General features: G+C 32.2%; 1 protein-coding gene and 1 pseudogene across 2 annotated transcripts; both read right to left on the minus strand.

Moving 5' to 3' along the window:
• Window positions 1–4,176: 4,176 nt before the first annotated feature.
• Window positions 4,177–7,377, minus strand: LOC130954638 (probable glycosyltransferase At5g03795). 2 transcript variants are annotated; one of them, XM_057881395.1, is made up of 5 exons: window positions 6,988–7,377; window positions 6,352–6,796; window positions 6,129–6,259; window positions 5,559–5,907; window positions 4,177–5,119 (listed from the first exon to the last, which is right to left on the minus strand). In XM_057881395.1, exons 1-5 carry the CDS (start codon window positions 7,011–7,013, stop codon window positions 4,454–4,456), a joined length of 1,617 nt encoding a protein of 538 aa, XP_057737378.1. In that variant the 5' UTR covers window positions 7,014–7,377; the 3' UTR covers window positions 4,177–4,453. The 2 variants fall into 2 exon arrangements, with proteins under 2 accessions (XP_057737378.1, XP_057737377.1); XM_057881394.1 differs by having other exon boundaries at window positions 6,352–7,377.
• A 5,702-nt stretch (window positions 7,378–13,079) lies between these two features.
• Window positions 13,080–13,265, minus strand: LOC130959335 (small nucleolar RNA U3; annotated as a pseudogene).
• Window positions 13,266–15,005: the final 1,740 nt, after the last annotated feature.

The raw sequence follows: 15,005 nt of genomic DNA on the forward strand, positions 1-15,005 counted from the left end.
TTGGGCTTGCCTTTATTCACACTTTCCATTCAGCCCATTAGCTTTGTTTTGTTATTTATTCAACTTGGGCTGCCAAAAATGAAGTGTGACCTGCAACATAGCATAAATAATTAGCAATGTGAACTTATTAATTTAACCACTCTAATTATTTATTTTGCCAAAAATAATGTTTGTCATCACTAATTATTTTAGTTAATTTCTTAACTCAACATTAAGGATATCGATGAGGTCATCGTAGTAGCCGAATCACTCACTGAGTATCATAGAGGAGACTCTAAATCCAAGTCTTTCTCCAAATCTAGTTCTGTTAAAAGTGGAAGAGATAAGGGAAAGAGTTTCTCAACCAAGTAGGAAGGAAAATACTCTTCAAAGAAAGAGTACGAGGAAAAGGAGAAAGCTTTCGTGCCCAAAGGAGGATGCTTTATGTGTAAGGGACCACACCAAATAAAGGACTGTCCTAAGTTAGGGACTCTGACATCTATCGTCGAAGAATGAGAGGCTCAATCTCAAGTAACTTAGTGTGTTGGATCTATCCAACTCATGAATGTTGTGAAGGGCAAAGAGGCAAGCACTGCAAAAATGAAAGGCTTAATGTATGTCAAAGCCTTTATCAATAAAAAACCCGCCATGGCTATGATCGACACTAGTGCTACACACAACTTCATCATGCCTAATGAAGCAAAGAGATTTGGGTTAAAGATCATCGAAAAGAATGGCTGGTTCAAACCCGTGAATACCAAGGGTGAACCCCCTTAAGGAAGTGGCAAAAGGGGTTGAGGTGACTCTTAATTCTTGAAAGGGCCTTGTGGATTTCTCAGTAGCATCCATGGATGATTTCAAAATAGTCATCGGACTCGATTTGCAAAGGAAGGCAAATATAATACCTATGCTATACTATGACATAGTATGCGTCATGGAGAAAGGGTCTCCATGCATGGTCCCTACAGTCTCTAAAGCTGGAGGACTACCGATGCTTTCTGCTATGCAACTCAAGAAAGGGTTCAAGAAGTGGAAGATGATGTCTTTGGCTCTACTACAAGTGGAGTCAACATTCGAAGGAGAAGCTATTTTTCCTAAAATCAAGGAAGTCCTTGATGAAAATAAGGATGTGATGCCTCCCGAGTTGGCGAAACAACTACCACCTAGGAGAAAGGTGGACCACAAGATTGAATTGGAGGTAGGAGCGAAACCACCTGTCTCAGTACCATACAGGATAATAGTCATTTCCATGTCGAAGGAGATATTTTACATACCATCAAGGAAAGGTTTCATCATGATCCCTTAGCCAAGAAATGGGTGAAATTGGCTAGAGAAGGTAAGACTAAACAATTTTGGCTAGAAGACGACCTTCTCTACACCAAAGGGAGAAGACTATACATCCCTAAGTAAAAAAAATATAAGGAGAAAGCTAGTGAAGGAATGCCACGACACCAAATGGGCTGGTCATCAAGGCCAACGAAGGATCTTGGCACTTATTGAATCTTCCTATTATTGGTCTCAAATGAGGGATGAAGTAGAGAGTTATGTGAAGACTTGTCTTGTGTACCAACAAGAAAAGATTGAAAACAAGACATCAAGTGGATTGTTGGAACCTCTGCCGCCGCCAGAGCGATCATGAAAAAGTGTGTCTTTAGATTTCATCTATGCCTTACCAAAGTCTGAGGGGTTTGGATCTATTCTTGTGGTAGTGAATCGGTTTTCGAAGTATGCTACCTTTATACCTACCCCTACTGACTGCACTACAGAGGAAGCAGCACGATTATTCTTCAAGAATATGGTGAAGTACTGGGGATTGTCTAAGAGTATCATTAGTGATCGAGATCCGCGCTTCACAGGACGACTATGGATAGAGCTGTTCAAATTTCTTAGGTCGGAGCTTCATTTCTCAACAAGCTTCCATCCTCAAACTGACGGACAGACTGAGAGAATGAATGCCTTACTCGAGTGTTACTTGGGACATTTTTTAAGCGCTAATCAGAAGGATTAGACAAAACTCCTAGACATTGTTCAGTTTTCATATAATCTGCAAAAGAACGAATTCACAGGGAAGAGTCTATTCGAGATTGTGACCGGACAACATCCGCTTACACCACACTCTCTTTCTTCCTCTTACTCAGGGAAGAGCCCTGAAATTTATCATATGATTAAGTCATGGGAAGAACAAGCAGATAACCCTCGTTCTTACCTCGACAAAGCTGCAAAGAGGATGAAGAAATGGGCAGATAAGAAGAGGAGACATGCAAGCTATCAAGTGGGAGATAAGGTAATGATTAAACTTCTTCCACAACAATTCAACCTTTCACAATGTTCATAAGGGCTTAATCCGCAAATACGAAGGGTCATTTGAGATCATTGGACATGTTGGGGAGGTTGCTTACAAAGTACAATTCCCTCTCTCTATGAATATCCACCCAATCTTCCATGTGAGTATGCTTAAACCATATCATGAAGACCAAGATGAACCGAGTAGAGGTGACTTGAGTCGTGCTCCGCCTGTGGTGATTAGGTCCTTCGATAAAGAAATCAAAGAGATTTTAGCTAATCACGTCATGTGATGAAGAGGAGTACCACCAAGTATCAAATATTTGATCAAGTGGAAACGACTCCCGATAATCGAAGCTAGCTGGAAAGCTCGTGAAGATTTGTGGCAATTCCAAGAACGCCTAGAGTGCTATCATGATCAGAACGTGACGAGGACATCTGCACATTAGGTGGGGGAGAATGTCACAGTAAATTTTAGAAGGTTAGATTTAAGGTTTAATTACTTTGTTGGTCCCTATAGTTTCGTGAAATTTTCAATTAAGTCCCTATACTTTTTTTCTTTTTAATTGAGTCCCTACACTAATTTTTTTTTCAATTAAGTTCTTCTTAGTAGTAATTCGCTTAATTTTATAGGGACCCAACTAAAAAAAAGAAGGTGCATGCTATGGTACCTATATACTTGCCTAACTTACTAAAATGAGATAAAAATTAATATTTAAATTAAAAAATATAAAAGTAAATAAATTTTTAATATTTAAAACTTACTACAAAAAACAATTTCGACAATTTCGGCACCAAAGTTAAAAGGCATGGGAGAATTGGCTAAAAAAGAATTGGCATAAGGACCTAAATAAAAGGAAAAAAAAAGTGTAAGGACCCAATTAAAAAAAATTTGGTGCAAGGACTCAATTAAAAGAAAAAAAAGTATAAGGACCTAATTGAAAATTTTGCGAAACTATAGGGACCAACAGAGTAATTAAACCTAGATTTAACAGTGTTTGTATAATTTTCTGGAGTGTTTGAAAATGCTCTAGATGGTTCCGGAACGTTATAGAATGTCCTAAAATGTCCCGAAATACCCTAGAAGATTCTAAAAGACTCTAGAAGGTCATAAAATAATCTAGAAGAGTGTGGATGTATATAGAAGTATGAAGAGTAGTATGAAATAATCTAGAAGTATTTAGAAAGTTGTGGTAGGATAGATATTTGTAATGAAAGTTCTGGATTATTAATCTGGATCGTTGATTAGATTTAATCCTAACCATCCATTAAGGAGGTAGATGGCTATAAATAGGAGGAGAGAGTTAGAGTTTGAGTGTGAGAGTCATTTGTAACAAACACTTGAGTAATAAAACGTTCTTTTCACCAAAACTTCCTTTCTATTGTGTTCTCTTGTGTTCTTAGCTTTCTTGCTAAATACTGAAAGTTAGGCTGATTTGATATTAATTCAAAAGGTTGAGTAAGTCGAGTGTCGATACAGTAGTGTTGGAGTATGTCCAAGGACGGGACAGTTGCCTTAAGATATTACTTTCTAAAGGATACTAATATTTAAAAATATTTAAATTTTTAATATTAATGAAAAACAATACTGATACATAAATATAAAAAATCAACTACATCGAGAGATATATATTTGGTATTGTTGAAAATATTTGATTGAACTGCTATAAAAAGTTTGAGTATTTTGTATGATCGATTTGATTATTTTATTTTCATAATTTAAATTATTTTTATAAATAATTATTTAGTAAAAAAATGTATAGAGTAATATATATAAATATAAACTTGTATACTTATATTATGATTAATTTAATAGTTGATTTTTATATTCGTCTTGTGAAACAAAAGAAGAGTGTTAGGGACCAGCAGTTTTTGTAATTTGTAGTCATCAATGATGTTTTTAATGGTGTGAGATTTTATTCAACGGTGTGAGATTACTCACTTTTCTTTTACTGGTTATATATTGGCCAAAATTTAATAAAGTTGGTAGCCCTAGACTTTTCCGAAACAAAAACCTTAAAATATTGTCAAACAAATATCATCATCAATACACCACACCTCTCTTTCCTTTTTCTGCTATAACAGAATCAGCACTTTCACACTTTGATCAAATTCCAAATAAAAGAAGATAAACAAGTGATCAAATTTCGACAAAGTATGAGCTCTCTACAAAAAATATACTTGCTATAATTTAAGAGTGGCTTATTCGGAAAAGTCTATTGTACCAAATGGAATGAAGCAACATATGAAACAAATCATATTTTACAGGCTTATAATGCCACACAAAATGTTTTTGCACCTTCTTCACCCTCTTATGCATCTCCAAGTACTTCTCTTCAGATATTGAAAGCAGAATGCTCCTCAAATTCGGAATATCTTTCTCCGCGACGAACACGGCGAAAGATTCCCAGTTCAAGACCTCAAAGAGAGGTGGTATGAAGTTATCAGATATGATCACCGGAACACATTCATGGAAGATCGCCTCCACGACACGGGGGCTGTTAACTTCATGCCCTCTAGCACAAATGCAGAACTTGCTACTCTTCATTAGCTCAATGTAGTTTGCATTGCCCTTCACATGTGGCAATGGACCTGATATTTTCATGTCAGATTCTTTGTTCTCCCAGTGATTAAGCAGAGTTGGCCGAACATAGCCGTGTAATCCGCCGGCGAAGAATGCAAGGATAGGCCTCTCGGAAGGGGGGTTTCCCCCTATGTTTTTGGCAGGGTTGTTGGGTGATCTTATGTATGTTTCTGGAAGAGAAACATCCTTGCCTATTTTGAATCCTACTTCGATGTCCGCGTTGCAGAGGGCTCTGATGCAATTTAGAATTCGCCCTCTTGTCTCTGCAGGAGCCTGGTGATGAGAAATGGTGCTTGTTAAAACTACCCTTCCCACTCAATTTACTGCTCAAACTGCTTCAACAGAAATTCATGATTCAATCATACATGGGCTAGTAGACATGACATCATGCATGGAATACTACAATCCATAACTAACAAGATAGAATTTAGGGAGAAATTTACTAATGCTACAATATGTTTATTTGAGGTATTCCTCTGTGCTTTCTTTTCAACCCTGCTCTAAGATCGGAGCGATTAGCAACCATCCCTTATTCCACGGATGATCCCTATAGTTGCTGTGGTTATCATATTTAATGAGAATTTGCATGAACATGAGCAAGACAATGATGCAAATTGCAATGTAAGAGAGAACACAAGCAGACACTACATTGATTATCTTGAATACAAGAACAAAATTTGGAAATATTGTAGATGTGTGGAAAGAGGCATACCCAATCATGGCAAGCAACGACAAAGTGATCTGCTCCATCAGTTCTACTCCAAAATGGATACTTTCCTGCAATCATGTCCACATGCTTTGCCATGTACTGGATTAAGTTCGAACGATTGTGTGAGTTTCGAACATAGATAGTCAACTGCAACAATCTTGAACTGAAAGGTATGTAGAACAGGTGAGCCAATTCGGGATCTTGAGTGACAAAGTGTTTGTTTTCCTCCATTAGTTTCATGAACCATCCTTCAGATGCATATATTCCATCCAGTAAGGGCTCATGAAAGATCGGTCTGTCTCCATCTTTGTAGATGTAAACTTTGAGCATCTTCTCCATTAGTTCATAACTCCTACACAGTCATGATTATTTGAATGATATCAATTAAACCAAGACATAAAAAGATATATGATGGTACTAGAATGGTAATCCAGACAACAAAATAATTCGATGTACTAAACAAAATAACAAAATGAATCTATTATCAACTTAAATCAATCTAAGATGTAATAAGATATTAATAGTTCAACCAGAATTAGGCCATTTAATCACATTGTCAATTATTCATCATACCTTTTGAACATGGAGACATTCCTGTAGAGAGGCGGGTAAAGTCTCGAATCATTCGTGATGATAGGTGCATTTTCGATCTCAGATCTTGCATGTAATATTTCCTGATCAACAGCTGAAGACCTTGTTGGTTTCTAAAAACATTCAAAATCGAGACGAATAAGAAATCTACTGATAAAGTTCAATCTACAATACTGATTTTTCGACCCATCATTCAGTTACATACCACTAATTGGGATGAATCATGACTTTGCTGCAACAATAAGTTCATGTCGGATATCGAAACTACTTTAGAGGGCTTCCCTTTGGGATTCTTTTTAGTCACATACTTGCCATTACCAACCTTCGAATTATTACCCAGCAAAGAACCAGAACTCTCACCCTTTGTCGTGTCTTTTTTCGCCAAACTTGAATTGGACATGACAGACATCATTGGACTTGTTGAATCTGTTTCTGAATTTAGTGATGTTTGATTTGACAATGCCACCATACTCTGTGGTGCTGGTGCATGGTTAGAAGGTGCACTATTGATGGATGAACCATTGCCATTATTGTGAACTAGTGAACTTCTATCTTGATCTAATTGGGATGCAGGAGTTGAACCATTTGGGTGTGTATTATCAATATTACCCTCCAGTTTAGAATCAACCATAGATGCATCCATTGAGAAACTAGTAATTTTGCCAGCAAGGGAAGTAACAAATTCACTATATGGAAGTTCAGAAAACTGAACCACTAAAACTATAACTACTATCAGTCCTAACAATGAAATTAACCTCTTGGTTTCAGCATGACACAGAAATTTGAATCCCAGATTCATCTTATAATTTGAAAAAATGTAAAAAAGGTACCAAGACTTAACTGGGAAGCTATGAACTGAAACTTCATTGAACACCCATCATCAAATGCTGCTCAAAGTTCAAATCTTTGGACTTCAATTAAAATCAATGTGCTAAAAAATTCCATGATCAAGTTCAGGTTTGTTGGAAAAGCATAGTTTTGAAGATTGCCACGTGTCATCCAAATGCAGCTATTAACGAGTTAACTTCCTCACCTCTTGAGATGTCAGAAGAAGAAATTGAAGCAAACCCATTGAGATTAACCACCGAAAGTTAATAACTTTGGATCTTGTGCTATGGCTTCGTAGTTGAGAAGGGAATACTAGAATGGGTCAGTTTTGTTACCGACAAAAACATAGGAAACAGGGAATATTTTTGTATCTGGGAAATTAAAGGAGAAAAAAAAGAAAAGATCTAAGATCTGATATGTAACCAGCACGCGAAGAATAAGTCAAACTACTACATGTTAATGTGATAACTGATAAGTAATAACCTTAGAATTTTAGTAATAATAAATTAATAATAGTGCATTCCAATTAAATGAACATCATGTTAAAGAAAAAGCGTGTCACAGTGTCGAAGGTCTATTATTTATTACTATTCGAGGAGTAAAAATAATTCATGAATGCAAATTTGAGCTGCTGAGAAGAGTTAGCTTTTTATTTATATTTATGAGTAATTTCTGAATGAAAAAGTTTAGTAATTAAAAATTTTCAGTTATAATTAACCAAAATTTTTTATAATTTATTTTATTTATATAATTTAACAATAATTTTATTTTTTATTTCACTCTTCTATCATCAACTCCACTTATTAATGACATTAATTATAATAGGAGAATTATAATAATATGTATACAGGAATTCCTTTATTCCTTCTGCGTAAATGCATGAGGAACACGTGGTTAAAGAGTCGGGCTGTGAAAAAATAACGAGACAGGTTGGTTTTAGAGGGGCTCTTTATGGCTGGCTTGCAACTGGTGTAAGGACGCCTCATATAACCTCTGTGCAAACGCAAGGATTGATTGGGTTGGACTTCTTCTTCCTAAAAAATGGGTTTCCTATAGCAGTTTATTGTTATTCTTTTTTCCTTGTACGGAGTTAAAAAAATACAAAAGAGAAACGGTTAAAAAAAATTGCCTATAGAATGAAACTGATACATAGAAGTGTCTTTGTTGATTTGATTAGAGTATTGAGGTGATTTTTGTTTCTTAATAACGAGAAATACACAATGTAAATAAAAAGAAAAATAGAATACAATGAAATAAAATCTAATATAGATAAAATAAAAAAATTAAAAGTGTACATGAATGATGTAAAACGTATTTAATTATTGAAGTAAAATAAAAATTAAAGAGGATCAAGTAAAAAATAAAGTAGGGTTGAAATGATTTAAAGTAAAAAAAAAATAGGATGAAAAATGAATATATATTATGTCACGTTATTTTCTTTATCTACCTTTTAAGTTAAATCCGTGAAAAAATACAACAATATAAATAAAAATATTATCGAAATTAAAAATAGAGTAGCTTAAAATGATTTAATGAAGTATTTTTTGACTGAATTATTTAGGCTTTTTGAAAATAATGCTAAATATTGTTTTATATGAATTTTTTATATATAAATTAATGAAATAAATATTGTGTTATCAATATGTTTAATTTAAGAAGTATTTATATTTTTTTTAGAATTTTACATATTTAACTTTAACGAAATAAGTATACACAAAATTTGGATTGTTAATTTTATTCCTACAAAAGATGGGTGGTTAGTTAGGAACGAAATAATTAATTAAAAATTTTAAAGTTATAAAAATTTATATTTAAATTGAATTTTTATGAGTACAATAAAATAGGCAAGCATTGTTACTACTATCTTATATTAGTCTAAAAAAAACATGATAGTAGTTAGGAGAAGGGTTAATTACAATTGTGAACCTTATGCTTTAGGTGAAAAATGTTTTTGATAGTCAATTTTTTGTTGCATACAAAATTATACCTGATGTTGAACATAGTTTTATAATCGTATTTTAGATCATTATACCCTCACTCAAATATCATTATCTCTGTCGCCGTCGTCTTCAGCCATGTCTCGTAGCACGTTGCACTCGCGACGGATTGCGCCGTAGCCTTGCTGCGAGTCGTCGTCTTCTCGCAACGACGCGCCTGGCCCGTTGAACTCAGGTTCATTATCATTATTGGGGTGGTGGTGGTGGTGGTTGTGTTCCTCGTGTCCTCCAGCAATATCTCTTTCTTAGACAGTACATTCAAAACAAACCACAAGGTAGTGGCGTAACCTTCTAGGAATGTTAGCTATGAACAAAAATTGGAAAAACCTGCATGATTTTTTTCTTCCTTCTAACTCGCGTGTGAAATCTGCAATAAGGATTTTTAAAGGGATCAAAACCTTTAGCTCAATGGAAGGGCGGTCACAAGCAATTCATCTAAGTTTTGTTCATTGTTCTTGATAATTAGGGTTACGAATTTTCGGTCTATTGCAATTGAAGATGAATTTGGAGGTTATTGGTTATTGTAATTGGATATGAGTTTTGCTAATAGAAGAAGAAGAATTTTAGTTCTAAACTGTGTTGATAGTTCTGAATTTTGACGATGATGATGATTTTCTTGTTTCTTGTTAGTAACAATAGTTTTGATGATGAATTGTTATTTTGGTGTTGATTTGTGTGTAGCTGTTTATGTAGGTTGGATTTTTTTTGTTTGATACATGAACAGATGGTGATGAGGTGATAGTCAATGGGGTGCTGCAGATGGTGATAGAATGGGGTGGCGAGGGCTTTGGTGAGAAGAAAGAGAGGGACATTTTTGTCACCTAAAGTATTAATCTTTTGAAAAAGGATAATTTTAAAATTACCTTAAATCTTAGGAACAATTCTGTATGTGAAAAAAGATCAGGGATGAAAAATAATAAAAATTGACATAAACATTATATAAAAGATTAATATCAAATATAATAAAAATAATAAAAGTTGATATTAAAATAATATCAAATATATTATATCTTCTTAAAAGATTAATATTATAAAGATATTACTATTTTAGTTACTCTAAATATAAACTATTAACTTATAAAAAAGTTGACATTGTTAAATAACTCCTCTACTTTCGATACTATTTGCAATAATTTTTAATCTTTAATTGGATCAACATATGAACTTCTATTTTTTTAAATAATAAAATTTTTATAATTTTTTAAAATTTCGATTAATTTTTTAAGAATTTAGGATTTAGAATTTTTTTTAATATCTTTAAGAAATTAATTTGTTTATTTTTAAGTTATAAATTTGAAATTAAAAAATTTTAAAAATTAATAAATAATAAATTATCAATAAATAAAAACAAAAATATTATAAGTTATTTTAATTTTTTTAATTCAAAATAATTAAATTTGAACTAATTTAGATATAATATTAAAATTATTACGTTGTTATTATATCTAACAATTATGGTAAAAATTTATAAATATTTGTAATTTTATTTATTTTTAATTTTATTTAATTTAAAGTAAATATAAAAATTTATATTTAAAATATTTTTTTTGCATAATTTTAATGGCTAAATTTTTTTTATTATTTCCTGTTCTAAAAAATAATATTTTTATGTCTTTGGACAATTAATTTCAATTTTTCATAATTAAAAAGTTCATGAATATTCGATCCAAACAAAAAGTCCACCTAGCCATACTATCTTAAGGGATAGTAATAACATTAATTGGCTCCACAAGCTGATGCTCCTATTGGGTCGTTGAGTGAGGTGCTCCTCTAAGAAAGATAGCTATATACGTGTTACTTTAAGGTGAATTTAAGAGAAATATCTATAAATCTATATGGATTTACATCTTTATTATAGAGCGATTTTTTATTTTATTATTATTATTATTGAACCATTTTTTATAGTATACATGATACTGTATTAATATTTAAGTAGTAGAGCGATTTTTTATTTTATTATTATTATTATTGAACCATTTTTTATAGTATACATGATACTGTATTAATATTTAAGTAGTACTAACGGTCTTTTTCAATTAAGCTCTTATTCAATAAAATTCAATTTTTAAATCTTATTAATAAACTACTTTTATAAATACTACACAAAAGCTTCTCTACTCAATAACTCCAATTCATTAAACTAATAGTAAGTAAACTAATAATAAGTAAACTAAAATTATCAGAATTTTTTAGGTTAATTTTATAAATTTTATACAAATTTAGTTATTTTAGTTAATAATTATATATTTCTTTAGAAAGAAATTTTATTCTAGTACTTAAATAAAATAAAAATTATTTTTAAATAAAAAATATGCAAAAGAAAAATTATGTTGATATTGAATTTTAATTAATTAAATTTAAAAATTATTATTAAAAATTTTTTGTTTAACTCAAATTTTTATATGTAAAAGAAATTTATTTAATTTTTTATTTGATTTATTTTATCATTTCTCGACTCAATTAATTTCAAACTCTTTTCTTCATCATATACGTACCAACATAGTAGCTTGGTCATTATTCTTTTCAATTTCCATCATTTTTGTCTTCACTCCAGGATCTTTAGTATTTCAGTACATACATTTTATTATTAAAGACCGTAAGTTGTATTTGGATGAAAATTTTGTGTGGGACAAATAATTCTTCCAATTGCTAAATAATAATGTGTTAGTTTTATATTATGATGATCACATGACACTCAGCAGGTTGTTGCAAAGAAAATATGGACTTTACCAATATTAATAAAAGGTGAGAATATTAAAATTTACTATTATTCTTTGTTATGATCTCAAATTTATATTGAGACAGATAATGACAAAAGAATTATTCGATATTTCACTAACATGATCATAATATGTGCGTGTTATTAATTGCATGTGTTACTATTATATTAACCTTGTTCAGAAGAGAATTCTAAAGAAAAGATTAATTAAAATTTTTTTCGTCTTTTTCAATCTCTAACTTCTATATATATCCGTATCTTCTTCATTCCTCCCAATCAAATTTATTGCAATTCTCTCTATTATTAGCTTCGATAACTGAATTGTTTTCTTTTTTTTAATTAATTAATTTATTATTGTTACCTATATTATTTTTTTAATCAATAATAAATATAGATTTATTTATTATAATATTTTCTAGTGAGAGTATATAAAGAATATATAGTATATAAAGTATAATAATTTATTTTTTTCAATAATAAAAATAATTTATTTTTTTCTCTTAATCGTTATTGATTGATTTATTTATTTATTTATTTAGATAAGCATTGTATTACCAAAATTAAAGGTAATTTTCTCATATGGAAAGGAGTTGGAATTTGTCATTAGGCTGAGTATTACTGTGGAGGACGTCATCAACTGGACTTGTGAAACACGCCGTATTGAGGATGGTGATGCACTTTTTCCGGCAACAGTGACAGCCCGATTGGAAGATGAGAAGCCTGTACCTTTTAAGCCTCCTGAACCTCCTGAACTGGTGGAGCTGAACTGGTGGACGAGGACGATGTACCTCACGGCTACATCTAAGATCTCTTTGGTCTATATTATATTAGTGTTTTTTTTTGTGATAATAAAGGATCAAGGGACCCAGGAAACATCTCTACTATATTCATTTATGGGCCAAGTATTTGATATATTTATTTGTGAGCAATAATATTTATTATATTTCTAAAATAAATTCAAAGAGACTAATCCATAATATTCTCATATTGAATATATCATTCATCTTGAAAAATAATTTTTTTAAGGTGAGTTCTACCCAACCCCCTCTATTTCAACATGTAAATTACTCCTCGTGACGTGATATGTTTTAATTGGATGCTTAGTTTTAGTTTGAGTTAATTTAACTCAATAAGAGTTAATATGTTAACTAAAGTAGGGTAATTTTGTAATTAAATATTTTTATAAGAGGGATAAATATATAATTTCTATAAACATTAAAAAATAAAGTTATATTTTTATTATTGTGTAGAAATTCAATTTACCCCGGTCCCATTTCTCTCTGAAATTGAAAGAAAAAATCAACTCATTGGGTGTTCCATATTTTGATGAACCAGGAAATAAGTATTTAGAGAAAATAACTAATTAAATGGCCAGGAAAAAAAGATTTGAGTCTGTCAGAATACCGTGAGACTATCTCGACCACAAGGTTGTAGCGCGAACGATCCTCCACCGTTCAGATGGCGCTCTGACCTCACGGTCATAGTTCATCCGCCAGACTTTGGTTCCTGTCTTCTTAGAACTCAAGGATACAGATGTACGAGCCTATAGAACAGATCCTGTTCAAGTAAGGTCGTGTTCTGTGTTTTGTGTTCTTTGTGTTTAGTTATAAAAACTGCTTTTGTTTTGTGAACCTAGCCCAGGTGAGACTAAGTTTACGTTTGCGAAATTCAGAAAATCTTAAAATTTAAGAACGTGAAATCGATTATGATGATTTTTTATGATGATAGTGTAGAAGGGGAAGACGAAAAAGAAGATGAAAATAATGATGATGATGATGATAATGATAATGATAGTGATGGTGATGATGATATGGGATTTCTGGATGACATTGAAATTAAATTTGGAGGTATTTAATTACATAATCACCCACTTTGGGCTATAATTTAATTACCAATAATTTAACCATAGTTAACATAGCAACCAATTAAAAGATGACATGTCACAGAGGGTAAATTACATGTTATTATAAGAATGGTAGGCTAGAATTTACCTTTTTTTAATATATCATTCATCTTGAAAAATAATTTTTTTACCTGAAAAAAAAATTTAATATTTTTAATTTTTTATTTATATCTATATGAGAAAACAAATCCCAGTCACCAATTTAAAAAATTTTATATTTATATTTAATAAAACAGAAAGAGTACACACAGAGTATGTAAAAATAATAAAATTGTGAAAGAATAAGGAAAGAAAAGAAAAGTTGAATAAATTTTATTGACTGTTGATCGATTAAAATTGGGGACTATGAAAGTAAAACTAAATATATATAGAGCATTGGCATATGAAAGGTAAAAACAAATAAAGATAAGATAATGATAAATAAAGATAAGATAATAATAAAGACTAAAATGATAACTAACACGGTGAGAAAGATGGCCATGCCATCGGAAGAGATAATGGGGAGAGCGTGGGTGGGTGGGTGTGTATCCGGTGTTAAAGGAGGGTTCTTCTCGAGAGGGGTTAGAAAAGCCATCCAAGGTCTCTTTTAGAGATAAAGTCATTGGTGTAGAAAAGTCTAAGGCCTTTGAATTAGTAGGGTCTTTATCTTTATCTGGGGATGGTATCGCGACGGTGACAAATAAGTAGGGTGATTCTCGTCCACCAAGTGTCAGTTTTACCAAGGAAGCAAAGAGCTGTCTAGCTGAACTTTATAAGGAAGTTATCGTGATCAAGGTGCTGGATAAGCATTATGGCTACACGATTCTCATGCATAAGTTTCGGAAAATATGACGCATCAAAGGAGGGTTTGATTTGTTGGATGTGGGATTTGGGTATTTTTTGGTTAAATTTGATATTGCTGCGGATCGTGAGAAAGTCATTCTTGGTCGCCCGTGGTTGATAGACGGTCACTATGTTGCAGTAAAGTCATGGGATGTGGATTTTAGGCCATGCGAAAAATCCTTTGGATCAACGCTGGTATGGATTCGAGTCTCAAGACTTCCAATTTGGTGCTACCAGGAACAAGCAATGCTGCGAATTGCTTCTGCAATAGGGGTTCTGGTGAAAGTAGATTTGGCCACTAAACTTGCAAAAAGAGGAAAATATGCCCGAACTTGTGTTCAAATTAATCTTGGGTTGCCTGTAATCAAATATATTATAGTGGAGGGTGTGACTCATGAAATGGAGTACGAGAGTTTACAGTTGATTTGTGCTACTTGTGCACGGTATGGACATGATAAATCATTGTGCATGGAGAAAGAGTCCTTGGAAGGAAACAAAAATTCCTTTGGTGATGGAAAAAATAATGAAGCCCCGACACTAGTGCCACACAACAATCATGAGATTCATAAAGAGGCTGAATCAGAAGCTCG

The sequence above is a fragment of the Arachis stenosperma genome, chromosome 10, assembly GCF_014773155.1.
Source record: "Arachis stenosperma cultivar V10309 chromosome 10, arast.V10309.gnm1.PFL2, whole genome shotgun sequence".
Taxonomy (NCBI): Eukaryota; Viridiplantae; Streptophyta; class Magnoliopsida; order Fabales; family Fabaceae; genus Arachis; species Arachis stenosperma.

Excerpts from the sequence above, each read along its gene's own strand:
- LOC130954638 (XM_057881394.1), bottom strand. The coding sequence starts at position 6,945 with ATGAATCTGGGATTCAAATTTCTGTGTCATGCTGAAACCAAGAGGTTA. Across the intron at positions 6,260-6,351 it reads ATGATTCATCCCAATTAGTG|AAACCAACAAGGTCTTCAGC; the intron begins GTATGTAACTGA and ends GAATGTTTTTAG. Across the intron at positions 5,120-5,558 it reads TCGTTGCTTGCCATGATTGG|GCTCCTGCAGAGACAAGAGG; the intron begins GTATGCCTCTTT and ends TCTCATCACCAG.